Genomic DNA, 18,541 nt, shown 5'->3' on the forward strand with positions numbered 1-18,541 from the left:
ACGGGATATGTTCCATGTCCCCAGCCCATGAACTGCTATATTAAACAAAGAGCATAAACCTTTTAGTATTTCTGAGCTCATTTTGCCACTAATTTTCTTGGAGAGGAGATCTGGGGGACCTTCATCAGAGCTTTCCCTCTGTCATTAGTCCAGTGTCTGTATTACGAATTCCCTCTGTATTTGATCCCCTTGGTGGTGTCAACCAGTAGCCAAGCTTTGTGTTACGCTGCAGTTTGGGGGTCAAAGCTGCCTTTTCCTAACACCTCTCCCTGTTTCTGTAGTCCCACGAAAGGGTGAGCAAGCGCCTGCACCAGCGATTCCAGGCCTGGGTGGACAAATGGACCAAGGAGCACGTGCCCCGCGAAATGGCAGCCGAGACAAACAAGTGGCTCATGGGTGAAGGGTTGGAGGGCTTGGTGCCCTGCACCACCACCTGTGACACAGAGACCCTGCACTTTGTCAGCATCAACAAGTACCGCGTCAAATACGGCACGATATTCAAGACACCCTAAGAGTCCCCCGGGGCGAGGGAAGAGCCCGGGAGATGTGTGTGTGTGCGCGCATCCAGGGAAGGAGGAAGATGCCTTTCTCCCCTCACTGTGTATCTCCGTAACATGGCCACTTGACTAGTGCGTGGCTGGTACAACCTGTCCCGGCGGGATCCCCTGCGGGGACGTGGATCTCTGCCTGGGGCTGCGGGCCGCCGGCCCTTTTTGGGCAGGAAGGACCCTTCTCTGAACTGAGCCATCCCAGAGAAACACAACAAGCTCGTACACACCAGCAGCGTTGAGGCTTTGACTCCCCGGAGGCCCTGAGCGGCGAGGGAGGGGAACAGGATGCCCTCCACCACCGGACCGCTTGGATGTATCCCCAAAATCCCCAGGTGCCTGTCGCCACCGGATTCTCCTCTCTTTGTGGGCTCCGGCACGGGGCCACGGGGCAGTGGACCCTGGGTTCCTCTCGCTCCCTCCTCTCCCTCCCAGGCTGGACTCACCCTGTGCAGATCGGTCTGTCCTTTCTAGTGCCAGTGGAACTGTTTTATTTTTATTTTGGGTTTTTGGTTTTTTTTGTACCTGCTTGTTTACTAGTCTCTCCTAGTGCCATGCACCAGCTTTTCACACACATGTACGTACACACACACAGCAGAGAACAACACGATTTTAACATGTTCCCCTCCTTTTTTGTAAATAAATGTACAAATTGTCAATTTTTTGGTTTTTTTTTTCTTTTTGGTTTGCTGTTTTGTTTTGTTTTTTTTTTAATTAAAGGAATTATGCTTGATGTGCTAGCATAACTGTACTAGCTTCTTGTGTACCATAGTACCAGGTGGCTTGAGAATTAGTATCGACAGACAGACCGATGGAGACATTTATTACACTTTTTACCAAAGGGAGTTATCATTGTAGTGCTTTTGTGTGGAAACTTTTTTCTCCTTTTTTTGTAAATAAAAAAAATAATGTCTTTGTTCTTAACTGGAGGAAGACGCTCGCTCACCCACAGCCCTGTTCGTGGTCTGAAAGGCACTGTTGCAGCATGTAGGTTTTGGGGTGGGAAAGGGGAGGGAAGAGGGAGGTGTAATCCAACCCCTTTTATAAGACTGGCAAGAGGAAACAGCAGAGGCAGCGTATGTGTTTGGGGGTTAAACAACTGAGGTATAAGCAGCCTGTAAGAGATATAAATATATAGTATATAATTTAATTTTTTTTTTTTAATTTTTGGCTTTTTTTCCTGGTGGGTAATTTTTATCCACCTTATCTTCCAGCTCCAAGGATCTTCGCTTTTGGGAAGTGTTGCTGAGCAACTTAGCTGGGGCTGATTGTGCTGATGTATTTTTCCCTTTCTGTGTTGGAGAAAACATCATGGGCAATACCAAACCAGTATTTGACAGGGCTGCTCTGCATGTGTGTGTGTGTGTGTGTGTGCAAGGGAAGGAGGAGGGAGTGGGGGCTCTTGGTGCGTTTCACTCCTGAAATCCACATATGGGATATATATTTTTTTAAGTAGAGAAATTTAATGCTGGCAGATATTTAAAACACAGGGGAAGATTCTGATTTTAAAAATAAGGAAGTCAGCACAGACTTTGTAAGCCACGACAGCCACCACTGCATTGTGTCTCCTCAAGGGAGGCAACTTTCCTTGCAAAAAACCATGCAGCCAGTCCTACACACCTGGAATGGCTTCCATCATCCCTGGATGAGGGCCACGAGCAGGGCTTTGCCACGGCTTCAGCCTCTCCCAGGGGCTTTCTGTATTTTGAGACAGCTCGTTCATAGAATCATAGAATGGCCTGGGTTGGAAGGGACCTTTAATACCATCTAGTTCCAGGTTCTCTCCTCCTGGCATCGCAGCTCCTTCCCTTCCGCGGAGAGAGGCCAGGGCACAGCGCTGGAGGGAGACCTGGAGCCAGGGTGGAAGTGCACGGCCCCGAGGGGCCACTACTCATTGGCAGCCAATGCACAGCAGGCAGGTCTGGAATGGGAGCCTCCTATGGAGAGAGGAAGAGAGAAGGAAGAGCCCAGCAGGGGATTTTCACACTTTGCCAGCAATAAATCGCCCGTCTCATTTCTCCTCCTTTGCTGTAACCACGCAGGAAGGGGCTGCGTGTGTCCTCTTCCATTCCAAAGGTGTCGTGCACGCACCCCTATTATTTCCCCCCTTTTTTTATTCTGGTGTATGCTCAAGGTGATCTGGAAGGGAAAATCTTGGGTCATTTAGTCTTCTGACCAGCTTGGAAGTACCAGCTGTTGCTGCTTGGTGGGGTCTTACCTCAGGAGTCTGTGCCTGCATGTCATTGAGCCAAGGGGGCTGGTGCAGGTCCCTAGGACACACCGTGGGGAGACCTCTGCCTCTGGTGCTCCATATGAAATCCCAGCTCTGCTCCCAGCCTGTACAATAGCAGAGGTTTGCTTTTTTTAATTTTCTTTTTATTTGATCTTGCTTTTTGTATTCTGTAATGTGATCCTCGGCCCACAACCCATGTGATTTCTATACCAATGTTGTAAACTTGACTGTAGCGCAGTATTTCCATTAAAACATCAGGGCTGAGCATCGTGTACAGATTCTTCCTTCCCTCCTGATGATACACAATCACATTTTGGGGTGATTTGGAGGCAAACCAGGACATGGAGAGGAGGGTGCAGGATTGCTTAGGCTGAGGGACAGCGATGAGAGGGGTTCTGCCTTCTCACCTAGAGAACGCTTAGGGTGGGATAAGAATCTTCTCCCAAACTTGACAAACCAACACATGCCCCCCCAGAAGCATCAGAGACACAACCATGGTCACAAGGAGCTCTCAGCAGAAACGAGCAAGAAACTTGTCTGTTCCCTCATGATATCTCCCTAAGGGCTTCTGGGCAGGCAGCTCCAAACACTCATCAGGGAAGAGCATCATCTCATGTCTTCACCAGGGAGAGCTTGTGAGGACTCACAAACACAACTCTGAGACATGAGCTCCAACCCCACCGCGGGCACAGCACCACCGAAACCTGTTACTCACGTGGGCCCGAAAGACTCTCCCACTTGAGCCGGCCTGAATTCCTGCACAACAGCCTCCTCGTACGGGATGCGCCGCGGAGGCTGGAAGCAAGGAGGGCGATCCGCGGCGCCGCCCCGATCGGCGGGCCCCGGGCGGGCTCCGGGCGGGCCCCGGGCGGGCTCCGGGCGGGCCCCGGGCGGGCCCCGGGCGGGCCCCGGGCGGGCTCCGGGCGGGCTCCGGGCGGGCCCCGGGCGGGCCCCGGGCGGGCTCCGGGCGGGCCCCGGGCGGGCTCCGGGCGGGCCCCGGGCGGGCTCCGGGCGGGCTCCGGGCGGGCTCCGGGCGGGCCCCGGGCGGGCCCCGGGCGGGCTCCGGGCGGGCTCGGCCGCGCCTGCGCCGCGCGGGGCGGGGCGGGAGCAGTGCCGCTGCAATGGCCGCGATCAAGCACCGGCGGACGGCCCTGGAGCGAGTGGAGAAGTTCCTCTCCGACACCTACTTCACCGACTGCAATCTGCGGGGCAGGTGGGCGGCGGGGGGGACTCTCCGGGACATCCCCGGGGCGCTGGCGGCGGCCGGGAGAAGCTCCGGTGTGTCCCCTCAGGGTGGGTGCGGGAGCTCGGGGGGCTCAGTGGACACACGCTGAAGGAACAAATCACACACCCACACACACGCACCCACACACTCCCTGGTCGGCATGGAGCGCTGCCTCGGGGCTCCACGGCACAGCCCCTCGGCCCTCCAGGCGTCCCCTGCCCACCAGGGGCCAACAGGGCGCTTTATTACTCAGTGATCTGGTAATATTATTGAGGATGCTGGGTGGTGGCAGGGCGATTCAGCCATGCTGTGAAAGCTCCCCGTATCACCCCTGGGCTAGTCCATGCGGGACAGATCTTATTAATGTGTCCTGGCCATCTCCGACTACAGGCTTTTTGGGGTTCGCTGTCCACCGGCATCGCTCTCCTACTTCCAGACTCCGCGGCGCATCCCGTACGAGGAGGCTGTTGTGCAGGAATTCAGGCCGGCTCAAGTGGGAGAGTCTTTCGGGCCCACGTGAGTAACAGGTTTCGGTGGTGCTGTGCCCGCGGTGGGGTTGGAGCTCATGTCTCAGAGTTGTGTTTGTGAGTCCTCACAAGCTCTCCCTGGTGAAGACATGAGATGATGCTCTTCCCTGATGAGTGTTTGGAGCTGCCTGCCCAGAAGCCCTTAGGGAGATATCATGAGGGAACAGACAAGTTTCTTGCTCGTTTCTGCTGAGAGCTCCTTGTGACCATGGTTGTGTCTCTGATGCTTCTGGGGGGGCATGTGTTGGCTTGTCAAGTTTGGGAGAAGATTCTTATCCCAGCAGTGGTCAGACAAGATGCCACTGACCGTTCCTCTGGGGTTCCAGAAGGGCATAGGTTAAATCAGGTGTGTGTATGGACAGGCAGCATCCTTGTGTGTGAATCCCTTCAAACTCGTGGGCTGTCCTCACTCTGCTTTTTCCACGGAGGCTCTGAGGAAGCATGCTTTCCCTCGGGAGAAGGTCACACAGGGGACTGAGGTTGCTGCTTGCTCTCTTCCAGATGGGAGACATGCTGGTTTAAGGTGGAACTGAGCATCCCCCTGGCATGGGCAGGGCGGGAAGTGCACTTCGTCTGGGAGAGCGATGGGGAGGGCATGGTGTGGCGAGATGCCCAGCCTGTCCAGGTATGGAGACGTGGATCACGGGTGTGCCAGGTGCCCTGCTATGTACAGAGCTATGTACAGAGTGGTGACCTTTGGCACCCCTGCCACGTTCTGTGCTGGTGTGTGTAGGGTTCATGGTGCTGCTGGGGCAGCAGCAGTTTTTGTTCCTGTACTTGTCCCAGCAATTATCCCAGAGCGTGTGGGACCAGCCCCTCTGTCCAGCTGGACTTTGGGGTATCTTATCCTGCCCATCCAGCCTGCTGTCATGGACCTCTGATGACATGTGCTGAATGTGCCATCTTCCTGTGCAGGGATTGACTAAGGAAGGTGAGAAGACCAGCTACATCCTGACAAGCAGCCTGAAAGAGTCAGAGCCCCACAGGTGGGTGGTCAGCTAAGCCAGAGCCCCCCACTGCTGGGAGACCTCGGTGTTGTCAGAAGCCAAGAGACCAAGGACACACACATCTTTGTCTGTGTCCTGGTGCTTGTGACCTGCTCCCTGATGGTTTCCTCTTGGTCCCCACAGCCTGACACTGTATGTGGAGCTGGCCTGCAATGGGCTCTTTGGAGCTGGCAAGGGCAGCATGATTGCCCCTCCAGACCCAGACAGGAGGGTCACCCTGAGCAAGGCTGAGCTGGTTGTCTTCAACAGAGATGTCTACGAACTGCTGGTGGATCTGGAAATACTGCTGGACATGGCTCAGGTCTGCGAGCTCCTCTTCCCTTCTTTCACCCTTTCTCCTGCTGTTCTATGACCTGAGGCCTCGGAGGAGAAAATGTTTGCTGCTTTAGCACAATTGACACTGTCTGGACTCGATGATCCTTGTGGGTCCCTTCCAACTCAGGATATTCTAGAGTAGGAGAAAACTGAATTGAGAGAAGCCACAGGTGCTTTTTCATCCACTTTCTGCTCCAAAGCAGGATGTGTTAACCACAGTCCCCTGGGATGGGCATATGTGGAACTTGGATTTGGAAGGCATGTGAGAAAAGGCATAAGGTTGTGTTTGTGAAGCAGAGACATGGTGTTTACCTGTTATGACTGCCTGAGATAGGTGTTGAAAGGAGGTAGCAGATTCACCTGGAGACAGCTGAATCAGCTGATACAGTGGCCAGAGTCATACTTCTATCCCTCCCAACCCCAGCTCCTCGGGGAGGAAAACCAGAGGAGTTTCCAGGCACTGTACACTGCCAACCAGATGGTCAATGTGTGTGACGTTATGGACCCCTCCACCTTCCCCGCTGCACGTGACCTGGCTGCAGCCATCTTCAGCCAGAGCAACGGCGAGAGCCAGCACACCATCCATGCCATGGGACACTGCCACATTGACTCTGGTGAGAGCAGCACAGCGCTCCCTCTCCTCTCACCTGGAGGCCAGGGTGTGCTGCCCAAGGGGAGAACAGGCTGCCCTTGGGTTCCAGGCACAGGGTACCATGCCTTGAGAGAAGGGAATGGGACCTCTGTGCTGCCACACAACTGGTTTGTCACCGAGGCAATGTGCGGATGTGGGTCTGACTAGCTCTGCCCTTTGGAACACTGGTGGGACTGTGGATGAGGGATGAATTACAGCCTGCTGTCTTCTACCTGTTGGGCTTCACCCCTCCATTTCCCATCCCAGGAGGGGTTTCAGAGGGGTTCCAGCTTTGTGAGGAGCTTGTGTTAGGTAATAACCATGGTGGGGCCATGCCTGTCCCTGCAGCCTGGCTGTGGCCATACGAGGAGACCATCCGTAAGTGCGCCCGGAGCTGGGTCACCGTGGTCCATCTGATGGAGCACAATCCAGAGCTCACCTTTGCCTGCTCCCAGGTGAGTGATCTCCCTCTGGACACCTCTCCTCTGCTCGTGGCATGTTGCTTCTCCAGCAAAGAGATGGGGGGATGACCAAAGGAGTTGCAGAGAGAAGGGATGGGGTGTGGGGTGGGGAGCTGGGGCTGATCCCTGTGCTCTGGCAGGCACAGCAGTTCGAGTGGGTGCGCAGCTGGTACCCTGGGCTCTACGCACGGATTCAGGACTTCGTGGCCAAGGGACAGTTCATTCCTGTTGGAGGCACCTGGGTGGAAATGGTGAGTAGCATGGTGAGCCTGGCTTGCCACGCCCTCCTTGTGCCATCCTCTGGGACCAGGCCTGGCACTGCAGGGCAGAGCAGAGCCTTTGCTGAGCCTGTCTGGTTGGTGATGGTCTAGGAACAGCAGCTGTCTGAAGTGTCAGCCTAGCAAAAATACAATCCTCCCAAATCAATCCCTGAGAAAGGAGCTTTGGACTCCCTAGTGTGTTCCTCCTTTTTCCCTCTGCCAAGCCCTGTTCAGGTTCTCCCCACAATCTGCCAGGTCAGGTGTGTGGGAATGGGAATCTTACGAGATCTATCCTTCCCTGGTGCCTGGCTTTCCTCACTGACTCCCTGTGCCTTCCCCCCAGGATGGGAACCTGCCCAGTGGGGAGTCCATGGTGCGGCAGTTTCTCCAGGGACAGAGGTTCTTCCAGGAGCAGTTTGGCCGAATCTGCTCGGAGGTACTTGTTTTTTTCCGTCACGCCTTCCTTGCACACCATCTCCTTCCACCCCTTGCTCTGTGTGAGGTTGGCCTGACTTGTGTGTGTCCCTCTCCCTCTGCTCCTGTCACCTGTGCTCCCAGTTCTGGCTGCCGGACACGTTTGGATACTCAGCCCAGCTGCCCCAGCTGATGCACGGCTGTGGGATCCAGCGCTTCCTCACCCAGAAGCTCAGCTGGAACCTGGTGAACTCCTTCCCGGTGAGCTGTGCTTACCTTCTTCCCAGGGGATGGATGTGTGGGTGCTGGAGTCTTCTGCAAGGCCTGGACCTGTTGGTTCCACAGTCCTTCAGTTCAGCTAACACAGGCTCTGCTTCCAGAAGCCACCAGGTTTTGGTGGTAGTGTTGTCCTGTCAGGCTTTAGGAGAGAGGAAGGACATGGTTAGAGATCCCAGCCGGGCCCCTGGCCTAGGTATTCCTTCTGCTTCCAGATGGGAAGCTGTGACTTGTGTGCAGGTCCAACAGACAGCAAATCCAGCCCCTGCCCTTGTGGCATTCCCTGTTCTTGTCCTCTCCTCAAACTGAACCATCGGGACATCCTGTACCTCCCTGGATAGAAAATGAAGGCCCAGTTTGAATCCTGAAGAGGCTCTGAAATGCCTGTCCCTCATGGACCATATTTCCCTTTCTCTCCCCTCCAGCATCACACCTTTTTCTGGGAAGGCATTGACGGTTCCCAAGTCCTGACCCATTTTCCCCCTGGTGATTCCTATGGGATGCATGGGCGAGTGGAGGAGGTGAGTGAGGTTGTCAGACCTGCACGTGAAGGGCAGTGCCAGCCCCTTGAGGCCAGATCTGAGACTCCTGGGAGAGGGCACTGCCTGGGAAGGGAGCAGGGTATCTGGCAGCATTGTTGGACAAAGGCTGTTGGGATGCCTGACTCCAAGATGTGCCTGTGCCTGATTTAGGGCACTTTGGGCTGGGGAAGAGGTGCAAGACAGGGCTTTGCACCCTAAAGACTCCACCTGGTGTGGAGCTGTGGGGTTGGGGCTGGGTGCCAGGGGATTGCAGCTGCCCAAAAATCCCTCCAGATGCTGAAAACGGTGAAGAACAACAAGGACAAAGGCCGTGTGAACCACAGCGCATTCCTCTTCGGCTTTGGAGATGGAGGGGGGGGACCCACGCAGAAGATGCTGGATAGGATGAAAAGGATGAGTAACACAGATGGGCTGCCCAGGTGAGGGGAGAGCTCCCATCCTCTCTCCTGTCTGGGGCATTTGCTTTGAGCTAGGCCTGGGCTGCCTGCGGTGACAAAAGGGGAAGGGCAGGGAGATGGGCAAGCAGAGGGCTGTGAAGGATTTTCAGGGGGATGGAGTCTCTCCATCATCAAGAGCTGTAAGAACAGGTCCATAGGGCAGCCATGGACTTCTTGTGACCCCTCAGTAGAGCCGTGGGGTGAATGGCCAGCACAGCAGCTGTGCCTGGCAGTCAGCACCTGCCTGGGGAGTGTCCACAGGAGAGGAACAGGGTCACAGGGGAGCAGGAGAGGGGTAGGAGAAGGGTGAGGGGAATACTTTGTCTGGTTGTGTTGCAGTTTCTGAGGCCTGTCACCTTTCCAGCCCAGATGCACCATTAGCCATGTCACAGGCTCCTCCCCAGCTCATCACTGTCTGTGTGTCTGTCCCACAGGGTGCAGATGTCCACTCCTGACCAACTCTTTTCTGTCTTGGAGAAGGAGTCATCCCAGCTGTGCACCTGGGTGGGAGAGCTCTTCCTGGAGCTGCACAATGGCACCTACACCACCCAGGCCCAGGTGAGGGTCTCACTCCCAGGCAAGGGGGCCGTGCAAACTCATGACACCTGCCAGCAAGCAGCCTTCCTGCTCTGGAGGTGGGATTCTGCCGCTGGTGTGAGAGATCCACTCCCAGCTACCCATTTCCTGAGCGTCTTCCTTCTGTCCTTCATTGGCACCAGATAAAGAAGGGGAATCGGGAATGTGAGCGAATTCTCCATGATGTGGAAGTGCTCAGCACCCTGGCTGTGGCTCAGGACAGTGTGTTCCAGTACCCTGCCAGCCAGCTCCAGCGGCTCTGGAGGTGAGGGAGTGTAGGAGCACTGGTGGTACTGGGGGAGAGTTCAGTACTGCAGCATGGTATGTACACAACCCCCGCCATAAACTGGTCAGCAATCTACCTGGAAAGAATCTGCTGCTTTGCTTGATTCTCCTGTTGAAAGATAACTCCCAACCCTCTGCTGTCTGGAAGCTTCATTTCCTACCAAAGCTTATTCCTCCCCAGTTTTGACTTGTTTGAGCTTGTGCAACAACGTATCCCTGAGGGATAAAAACAAAATTTACTAAGATGACAGTTGACAAGCCCTAACATAAAGGGATTTAAAGCATGCTGTGGAAAAAATCCTTTTCTCTCAAGTGCTGGGAAATGGGGGAAGAGGGAACAGTTACTAAGTTTGCATGTCTTGCAAACAGGGCTCTTGTTTGAGAGAAGAGCTTGTTCTAAGCCAGCACAAATCCAGTGCTCACCACTGCTTCCTTCCCTGGTTTCTGCTCTCTGTTTTAGGTTATTGCTGCTCAACCAGTTCCACGATGTCCTGCCAGGCAGCTGTATCCAGCTCGTGGTTGAGGATGCCCTGCAGTACTACACAGGTGAGCAGGGAGTTTGGCTAGGAGGACACTCACCTGTGGGAGCACACTAGGTCCTGCCTGGTGGGGCTGTGGAGGTTCCAGCCCTGCACTGCCAGGGCCAGCCTCGGCAGGCATGTCTGAAATAATGTTAAATTAGCAGGAGAGCCAAGGGATTGAGAACCATCCCAATTTATTGACTTTTCTGCTTGCTGCTGGCATGCCAGGATAGACTCCCACCAAGGTTTTTTTCTGCCTGCCCAGGGGTGCTTGCAGGAGCTTCGTTAACTAGAATTTTCCAGCTGAGCTGGCACAGCTCTTTGTAATCTTGTAGTAACAAAGTTCAGAGTAATTATACACTTGAATTACTTACTAATAGATAATAATAATTAATGATAATTAGCAGTTGTAGCTTGGAAGGAGATAAAGTGTGTGTACATTGCTCAGTAAGTGCCAGAAGCTCTCTCAGCTCCAACTCAGGCCCTTTCATTGCCCAGAGATCCGCAGGGCTGGTGCTCAGCTGCAGGAGGAGGCTGTGCAATCCCTGTGCAGGGATCTGCTGCAGCCCAAGGCACGGAGCACCCAGAGCACCCTCGTGTTGAACACATTGCCCTGGGAACGCACCGAGGTGATCTCCAGGCCTGGGCCAGACAGAACAGAGACTTTGGGTATGTCTGACGTGGGAGTAACTCTTGTATCAGAATTCCTTACAGGGGCAGAAATAGCTAACAGGGAAATACTTCACCTCTCTCTGCCCTGGGGAGAGTTTTATTGACTGTTCAATTTGTCCTTTGGACAACTTGAAAGGGGATAAAGTCTCCTGAAGTATGCATGAAGAAGAGGAGGGTATGGGAGGAGGTGGTAGATCTGACATGAGAGCAGCAGGGCAGCACAGTCATGGGACTTAGGGTTCAGTCTGGGGTGAGTGTTGGAACAGAACCTCTTTGCTTTCCAGCTCTGGTGACAGTCCCCAGCATGGGCTATGCTCTAATGCAGGAGCCATTTGTGCCTCCTCAGCCTGTGGCAGTGAGGAAGCAGGTAAGCACAAGGCAGATTTCCTCAGATCTGTGTTCCCCCCATCAGAGGTTGTTTGAGGAGAAATCTAAGGAATCCACATACTAAGCTTGCCATGGAAGCACTCAGCTCCCACAGGTGTGGGTCTGTGACACCTGCTTCTGGCCTCTTCCCAAGGAGGATGGCTCCATTACCATGGAGAATGGGGTAATTGCTGTCTGCCTGGACACGATGGGGCACCTGACCTCGCTTCGGCTGCTGGACTCTGGGAGGTCTGTGTCACCCAGTTCCTGGCCCTGAGCTCCTCAAACCTCTCCCAGGACTTCTCACTGTGCACCTTTCTCCACTGCCAGTCCTTCTGATGCTGCTGTTCCTCTGTTCTACTTTATTTCAGAGAGTCAGTCCCAGATGGCTGCTATGCCAACCAGTTTGCACTCTTTGATGATGTTCCCCTCTACTGGGATGCCTGGGATGTGATGGATTATCACTTGGAAACCAGGTAGAGGAGCAGTGCATGCAGCACTTGGATTTTGGCTTTGCACTGAGATTCTTGCCTCCCTGTCAGTCCTAGCTGTAAGAGCATTCACTCTGGAGAAATGAGTGCCTGCTGTGTGAGTGGTTGGATTGGGATTTGGGAACCTGGATCTACGAGGCTGAGACTATCTCTGCCTTCATTCCTTTCTAGGAAGCCAGTGACAACGCTGCTGAAGCCTCTGGAAATCACCCTGGCTGGGGGCCTGCGGGGGAGTGTGAGGTTCTCCCTGCAGGTTGGGAAAAGCAGCACCTTAACCCAGGAGATCATCCTGGATGCCAGGTGCCCCTACCTCCGCTTCCTGACCCAGGTTCGGCCCGTGGCTGCCATGTGATACTAACATTCTATGCAGCTGGGAACTGGGGAGCTGAACCTTGTGCCTGAATTATGTCCCCCCTTCCTGTTTTCTTCCCTGGAGTCCCCTGCTGCCTGTCCTCCTCTGCAGAAAGCAGCCCAAGGGTGGGGGTCCCGAGGGACAAGGGTGGAAGAGGGACCCACCAGTTCATCCATGTTGAGACTCTGGTGTGTTTTCGTTGTAGCTGACGTGGACTGGCTGCTGCACACCAGGACACGAGAAGCGCAGTCTCTGCCTGTCAGTCCCCCATGGTGACGTCCTTCTGCTGCCACATTTAGGTCGAGTGGAAGGAGGCTCACAAGTTCCTGAAGGTGGAGTTCCCTGTGCAGGTCCGGAGCACCAATGCTACCTACGAGATCCAGTTCGGACACCTGCAGCGGCCAACGCACTGGAACACGTCCTGGGACTGGGCTCGGTTCGAGGTGAGAAGGGAGCTGGTCTGGACCCAGGGCCGAGCTGCTCCTGCTCTGGGCAGTAGCTCTGTGTGGTGAACACATCCCTTGGTACCTGCTGCAGGTGTGGGCTCACAAGTGGCTGGATCTGTCCGAGCATGGCTTCGGGGTAGCTCTGCTGAACGACTGCAAATATGGGGCATCAGCCCACAGGAACATCCTCAGCCTCTCCCTGTGAGTTAGAGATGGGTGAGGGGAAAGCTGCTGCGGGTACTCTGCCTTCTGAGGTTTCTCTTGGAAGTCAAGGCAACACCTGGTCCTAAATGACCTTATTTAACAAGTAGTCTGGTGGGTGGCTGTTGTCTGAGAATTTAGCTGACTTACATTATCTTAGTCAATTAGAGCTAATTCCTGTGAGCTGTGCTCAAAGTCAACTCAGGAGAGATCAGATTCGGATTTGTAGCAGGCTTTTCTATTGCTAACCAGAACATACCCCAGGAAGGGAGGCTTAAGGAGAGGAAAGGAACAGGAGTTAATCTTATGGGTGCATACCAAGCTAAAAGAGACTGCGTATTTCAGTTTGACTCTGTCAGCCACAATTTTCACAGGAAGACACCCCAGTTTTTTAGCTTCTGGAACCTTCCAGGGTCTGTTTGCTGTTGCGTGTTTGCTTCCACTTCAGGACCCAGCCTCAAGGTAGCAAGGGAAGCAGTGGTCTTGTCACAGTGCCCTGGCTCTGCTCTGTGTGACAGTGGGTGCTGCCAAGACGCCGGTCTCACTAACCTCATGTTGCCTTAGGCTGAGAGCACCCAAGTCCCCTGATTCCACGGCAGACATTGGGCACCACCAGTTCACCTATGCTGTGATGCCTCACCGGGGTGAGTGGCAGGCACAGCTGGGGACATGCAGGGTGGGAGATGCTCCAGGGAGCCTTGGGGTGAACGTGTCTGCTGCTGTGCACGTACAAAGGCTGGCTAGAGGGTCTTGTGCTGCAGGTTCCTTCCAGGAGGCCGGTGTGATCCAGCAAGCCTACAACTTGAATTTCCCCCTCCACGCGGTCCCAGCCAGCTGTGCCCAGTGCCCAGCCTGGAGTGCCTTTTCTGTCAGCTCACCTGCCATCGTGCTGGAGACTGTCAAGCAGGCAGGTGCTGGGGTAGAGGAGGGGAGGGTAGAGGGGGTTAAGGTGCTGTTGTTGAGCAAGCTTGCTCTTTCACCCACACCGAGTGGTGGTCAGCTTCAGCTGAGTGCAACAACTTGTGTTGGAGAGGCTGTGCCTGTCTCATTTGTCTGAACTCCCCCAAAGGCTGAGGACAGACCTGAGGCTGTGGTGGTTCGGCTCTACGAGGCCCATGGCAGCACGGTCACAGCCTGGCTGCAGACCTCCCTCCCTGTTAAGGAGGCGATACTGTAAGTCCATGCCAGAGGGCTGGGGGTGCATGGGGATGGGGATGGAGATGAGTCCCTTCAGCCTTGTGTTTGCTCCCCAGCTGTGACCTCCTGGAGCGTCCGGCTGTGCAGGGCCGCCTGCCGCTGGAGCAGCAGGGCCTGAGGCTTTCCTTCACACCCTTCCACGTGCTCTCCGTCCTCCTGGTCCTGAGCCGCTGACACCAAACATCGCCCTTGCCGATGCTGCAGCCACCTGGACCAACACTGTGAGCTCAAATAAATCATAGACTGAGCTGTCTCCGATCTCAAGAGTTGTGCAAGGCAGCAGTCCCAGAAGGGGCAGTGTCCGAATGTCCTGCACCCAACTGGCAGAGAGCAGCCCTTGAACCACCCCACTCCTCAGGGAAGGAGGACAGCTGCCCACTGCCCAACCAGGGTAGGTGGTCTTGAGTGAGTTCTGAGCTCACTTAAGTGTAGACAAAGGTGCAGACAGGCTGGTGGCCCTGCGCAGGCTCTGCTCCAGCCCTAAGGGTTTGGGGAGCAGCAGCTTCCACAGTGACTCCTGTATCTCAGCTTTCATCTTGTCTAGCAGTGAGTGTAAAAACACACTCCTTCCCTTCTCCCTCTGCCTGCCCCTTGCATTGCCCTTGCAGAAGAGGAAATGCAAAAAATCAAGAGAGTTACATAAAAACAAGCTCCAGCCTGTTTTCTTAACTTGTTTCCAGGTAACTGCACTGACCTGCCTCCTCCCAGGGGCTTTGTTGCAGTTGCTTTTTTAGTGTCCACCTAAACAGGATCTCACTTCAGGGACTGGGGAGGAAGAGCTTACCTTTAATTTTGGGGGGATGAGGTGGAGGGGAACTCTGCTCCAGCCCCTGTGGAGAAGAGGCTGGGCACAGAGGGGTTTATCCTTAGCATGAAAAGGCATGCATAGTGATTTCTACACAAAATACTTTATTAGTCAGCTAAAAACAGTGATGAGATCAGCAGCCAGAAAAGGAGGAGGGTGAGGGAGGAGTCAGAGTCCAGCACAACATGTGGTCCTGGCCCTTCTTCCCCTCAAATGCCTGTGGACAGCAGGAAAAAGCCCCATCACCAAGCTCAGCTTCTCCCTCCCACACTGGCAGGAAGCAACAGCAGCAAGTGTGAGCACAGGTACAGACTAGCTCCATTTTCCCTAGCACTAACCCGGGTCTGTGGCCAGGCCCTCCCTGAGCTCCTCTTGGCCCCTTAAATGCCCCTCAGGAGGTGGCAGTGGGTGACACTCACACAGCAGGGGCTGCACCTGGAGAAGGGAGAGGGAAATGAGGAGTCAGAGGGCAGGGGGGTATCTGGTTCTGCCCCATGGGTTCCTCTCCTGCCTTTTGGCACCCCTCAGTCCCCTTGCCACAAGGGAGCTCTCCCACAGCCCCCATCTCTGCACCAAAGCTACAGGGGCTGCCAGTCTCACCTTTGCCCCTCTGGGCAGATATCCGGCGGCTTCTTCTGACACTCAGAGGCACCTCAGGCTCAGGCAAGGCTGGAGCAGCGGTCGCTTTCCTCCTCCTGCAAGCACGTCCCTTCCTTGGCTTGTCAGCCTCCCCTTCCTTCTCTTCCTCCTTCTCCTCTGACTTCAGGGGGTTCACTGCAGCCCTGCGGTGCTTTTTCAAGGCATGTGGGGTGACCTGGGTGGGCATCAGAGGCGGAGCTTAGCAGCAGAAGGGTCCTTGGAGCACCAAGATGAGAAACTCCGTGTAGGATCATCACCATGAATTCATGAGCAGCCTGAGCAAGGCCCAGGGAACAGGACAGCCAGACAGAGCCACAAAGCTGCTCACCTTGGGGGTCGATGCCTCAGGGTCTGCCTTCAGCTGAGGGCTCTTCTTGTGGGGTGTCTTGCGGGGTCTCTGCCCTGCATGAGAGGATGTGCCCAGGTTAGGTGGGGTGAGGAGAGGGTGGGGCAGAGCCTGCACCCCAAGGGACAGGCCATGGCAGAGGGACCTTGCAGGGATACTGTCCTGGGTGATGTGAGGAACTGCAGGATGAAAAACCATCCAACAGTTGCACCCAGGCAGGTTGGGATGCTGGTAGGAAGCCTTGGGGACAAATGGGTTCTGTCCCCTGGTACCAACAACTGTCACAGGCCTGTCAGCATCCCAGAGAGAATGGCTTTTTGCTCTCTGAGTGCCTGTGCCCTCGTGCTGCACAGCAAGAAGAGGGTTTCCCTGTCTCCAGCCCTCCCCGAGCAAGAGTGAGTCCCACAGGAAGGGGAGAGGAGACTCACCTTTGGGAGCCATCGGGCCAGGCTCTCCCTGTAAGGAAGGGACAGAGCATTGACTGGGGTGCAGTCATTCTGCAGGCAGCAGCAGCAGAATCCCTGCCCCTTCTCCATCCTGCAGCCACTGCAGTGATAGGGAAACAGCCACGTTTCCCTGGGAAGGCAGGGGAGTTGAGCTTGCTCTGCCGGCCCTGTGCCTTGAGGACTCTGCCATCATTTCCTGTACCTTCAAGGCCCCAAACACAGGGCACAGGAGGGAAGAACAGGGCTTCCAGACCACCCCAACCCCACCATTCCCTCCATCTGCTCCAGACTGCTCACCATCTGTCACCTGGCTGCCCACCACACAGGAGGTCCTTGTCATCTCCATGCCCAGCAGCTTGATGGAGAGGGAGACACCCCAGCCACACAGTGTAATGGGAGTCTCAGCAAGCAGAAAACAGGCCAGTGTCCCCTTGGAGGAGTGGTTTGGGGACCTCCAGCTCCTGACAGCAGCCCCAGGCTCCTACCTGGAACCATATGGTCCTGCCACTGCGATCACGCAGGGAGCTCATGCCAGGCACCAGGTAACACTGCAGCCAGTTCTTGAAGGCAGCATAGTTATCCGAGTGCTCAGGGTCCAAGAGCTGCTTCTCTGGGAGGGGAGACAGGGAAAGGCAGACAGAATCAGAGCAGAAGCCATGATCACCATTTGGTTTGCCCCAAACCTTCTGATGCTGAGAAAGCAAAGCCCCAGCCTCCCTGCCAGCCCCATCCCCCAGCTGCCTGTCCTGTCCTCTCACCTGCCATGATGACCTCCATGGGCACGGTGTGGCACAGCTCCAAGAGATCTGGGTTCTCTTGCTTCAGCTTCACCTTCTTGCTCAGTGTCAGGGAAGGATCCTGCAGGGATGGAGAAGGGCAGAGAAGTCACCTGCCAGCTACCTCTGCCTCCTCAGGTTCTCTCCTCTCATCTTCTTCCCCATCTCTTGCCCTCCAGAGGATGAGCTGCCACACTCTCCACGCATGACAGCCCTGAGTTCACCACACAGTAGGCTTCCAACTCAGCTACACAGACATGAAAGAGGGCTAACACACACAAACACCAGCAGCAGGTCACGTAGTTTGTTTTCAGGCTTCTTTACAACAGCTGCCTCCTCTCCCCTGAGGCCACAAGATCAGCCTTGGGCTTTACTGCAGCCTTCCCCTTGGAGATTTTAAGCTTGCAAGGTGTTTGTTTCCCTCACCTCTTCCTCTTCACCCACCCAAAAAACACTTGCAGACTTCCTTAGGGCAGAGGACTGGCAGAGGTCATCATGAAGGGCCACAGGCAACCAAACCCCTGCTTATGGCATCTGTCTGGAAACCTGCTGCTTTCTGAGCCTGTGAAAGCACCTGGTATTCCCCACCTTCTTCCTCCTCTCCTGCTCCTGATCCTTCAGGGCCTCCAGCACAGTCCGAGCTTTTTCAAAGGGAGGGATCTTCAACCTGAGAGAGTTACACACAAGCCTGAAGCGTCGGTTCTGGCACTTCCCGTGTCTACCAGGTGAGGAGGTACAGCTGGCTTAGCCAAGGAGCTTTCAAGCTCCAGCAAACTCTTAGAGACTAAACCTCCATGGCAGGTGGTGCTCAATCCACCTTACCTGTAAAGGATCTCAGCACGCAGGTAATTCCCAATTCCATTGAAATACTTCTGGTTTAAGAGGACCTCACAGATGGGCTTGTCAAAAGCCCTGTCATCCAGGTTCTTCAGCACATTCCCCCTGCAAGAGAGCACGGGGCATGAAGAGTCACCTGGACATGTCCGTGCAGGAAAAGCAGCCAAAACCAAGCAGGGGGCATTCCTCAGGACGCTCACCTGAAAGCCTGGTACTCGGAGACGACGCAGGGCCCGCGCTCCGGCTGCCAGGCGTCCCCCAGGCGCCAAGACCCGAAGCGCCGGGGGTCGACGAAGCAGAGGGCGCGCGGGGGGCTCTCGCGGGTGAGGAAGCGGAGGTGGGCATGGCGGGGCAGCTCGGCGGCGGGGCACAGCCGGAACGACCCCGACATGCCGAAGCGAAACACGAGGTCCTGCGGGGGGATGGCACCGGCGGGGTCCAGCGCGCTCAGCGTCAGCCGCAGCTCCTTGCCCCGGGCAATGGCCGAGATGCGGTACGCCTCGCTGCGGAAGGGCACCTCCGGGCCGCGGCCCACCGCCGAGCGTTCCACGCCGCCCGCGAACACCAGCGCTCCGCACGCCCCGTTGATGAAGCGCCCGGCCAGGTGCAGCTCCGGGCACTCGGGCATGGCCGCGACTGCACAGCGCAGCCCCAGCTCGCCGCCGCCTGCAGCCACGGCCCGCCCCCATTGGCTGCGCGGCGGGAGGTG

General features: G+C 55.6%; 3 protein-coding genes across 5 annotated transcripts in view; 2 read left to right on the plus strand and 1 right to left on the minus strand.

Moving 5' to 3' along the window:
- SIN3A (SIN3 transcription regulator family member A) overlaps positions 1-1,281 on the plus strand; it is a 32,010-nt gene extending 30,729 nt beyond the window's left edge. For all 3 annotated transcript variants that reach the window (XM_082290935.1, XM_082290934.1, XM_082290936.1), the window contains exon 21: positions 282-1,281. In XM_082290935.1, coding sequence (XP_082147061.1) covers positions 282-512 — 231 coding nt within the window. In that variant the 3' untranslated portion in view covers positions 513-1,281. The remainder of the gene's footprint in view (positions 1-281) is intronic.
- A 2,614-nt stretch (positions 1,282-3,895) lies between these two features.
- MAN2C1 (mannosidase alpha class 2C member 1) lies at positions 3,896-14,157 on the plus strand (the record flags this gene model as incomplete). Its single annotated transcript, XM_082290551.1, has 26 exons — positions 3,896-3,994; positions 4,397-4,522; positions 5,035-5,158; positions 5,449-5,519; positions 5,664-5,841; positions 6,280-6,469; positions 6,835-6,941; positions 7,088-7,198; positions 7,551-7,643; positions 7,766-7,882; positions 8,323-8,418; positions 8,713-8,858; positions 9,311-9,434; positions 9,596-9,717; positions 10,198-10,283; positions 10,757-10,927; positions 11,215-11,297; positions 11,451-11,545; positions 11,668-11,772; positions 11,959-12,115; positions 12,439-12,582; positions 12,677-12,786; positions 13,351-13,430; positions 13,548-13,693; positions 13,856-13,959; positions 14,040-14,157. Exons 1-26 carry the CDS (start codon positions 3,903-3,905, stop codon positions 14,155-14,157), a joined length of 3,096 nt encoding a protein of 1,031 aa, XP_082146677.1. The 5' UTR covers positions 3,896-3,902.
- A 797-nt stretch (positions 14,158-14,954) lies between these two features.
- On the minus strand, positions 14,955-18,460 carry NEIL1 (nei like DNA glycosylase 1; the record flags this gene model as incomplete). Its single annotated transcript, XM_082290541.1, has 9 exons — positions 14,955-15,223; positions 15,389-15,602; positions 15,756-15,829; positions 16,202-16,229; positions 16,705-16,829; positions 16,978-17,077; positions 17,584-17,662; positions 17,818-17,937; positions 18,033-18,460. 9 exons carry the CDS (start codon positions 18,458-18,460, stop codon positions 15,204-15,206), a joined length of 1,188 nt encoding a protein of 395 aa, XP_082146667.1. The 3' UTR covers positions 14,955-15,203.
- Positions 18,461-18,541: the final 81 nt, after the last annotated feature.

This window comes from Coloeus monedula (genome assembly GCF_965178545.1).
Source record: "Coloeus monedula genome assembly, chromosome: 14".
NCBI classification, from domain to species: domain Eukaryota; kingdom Metazoa; phylum Chordata; class Aves; order Passeriformes; family Corvidae; genus Coloeus; species Coloeus monedula.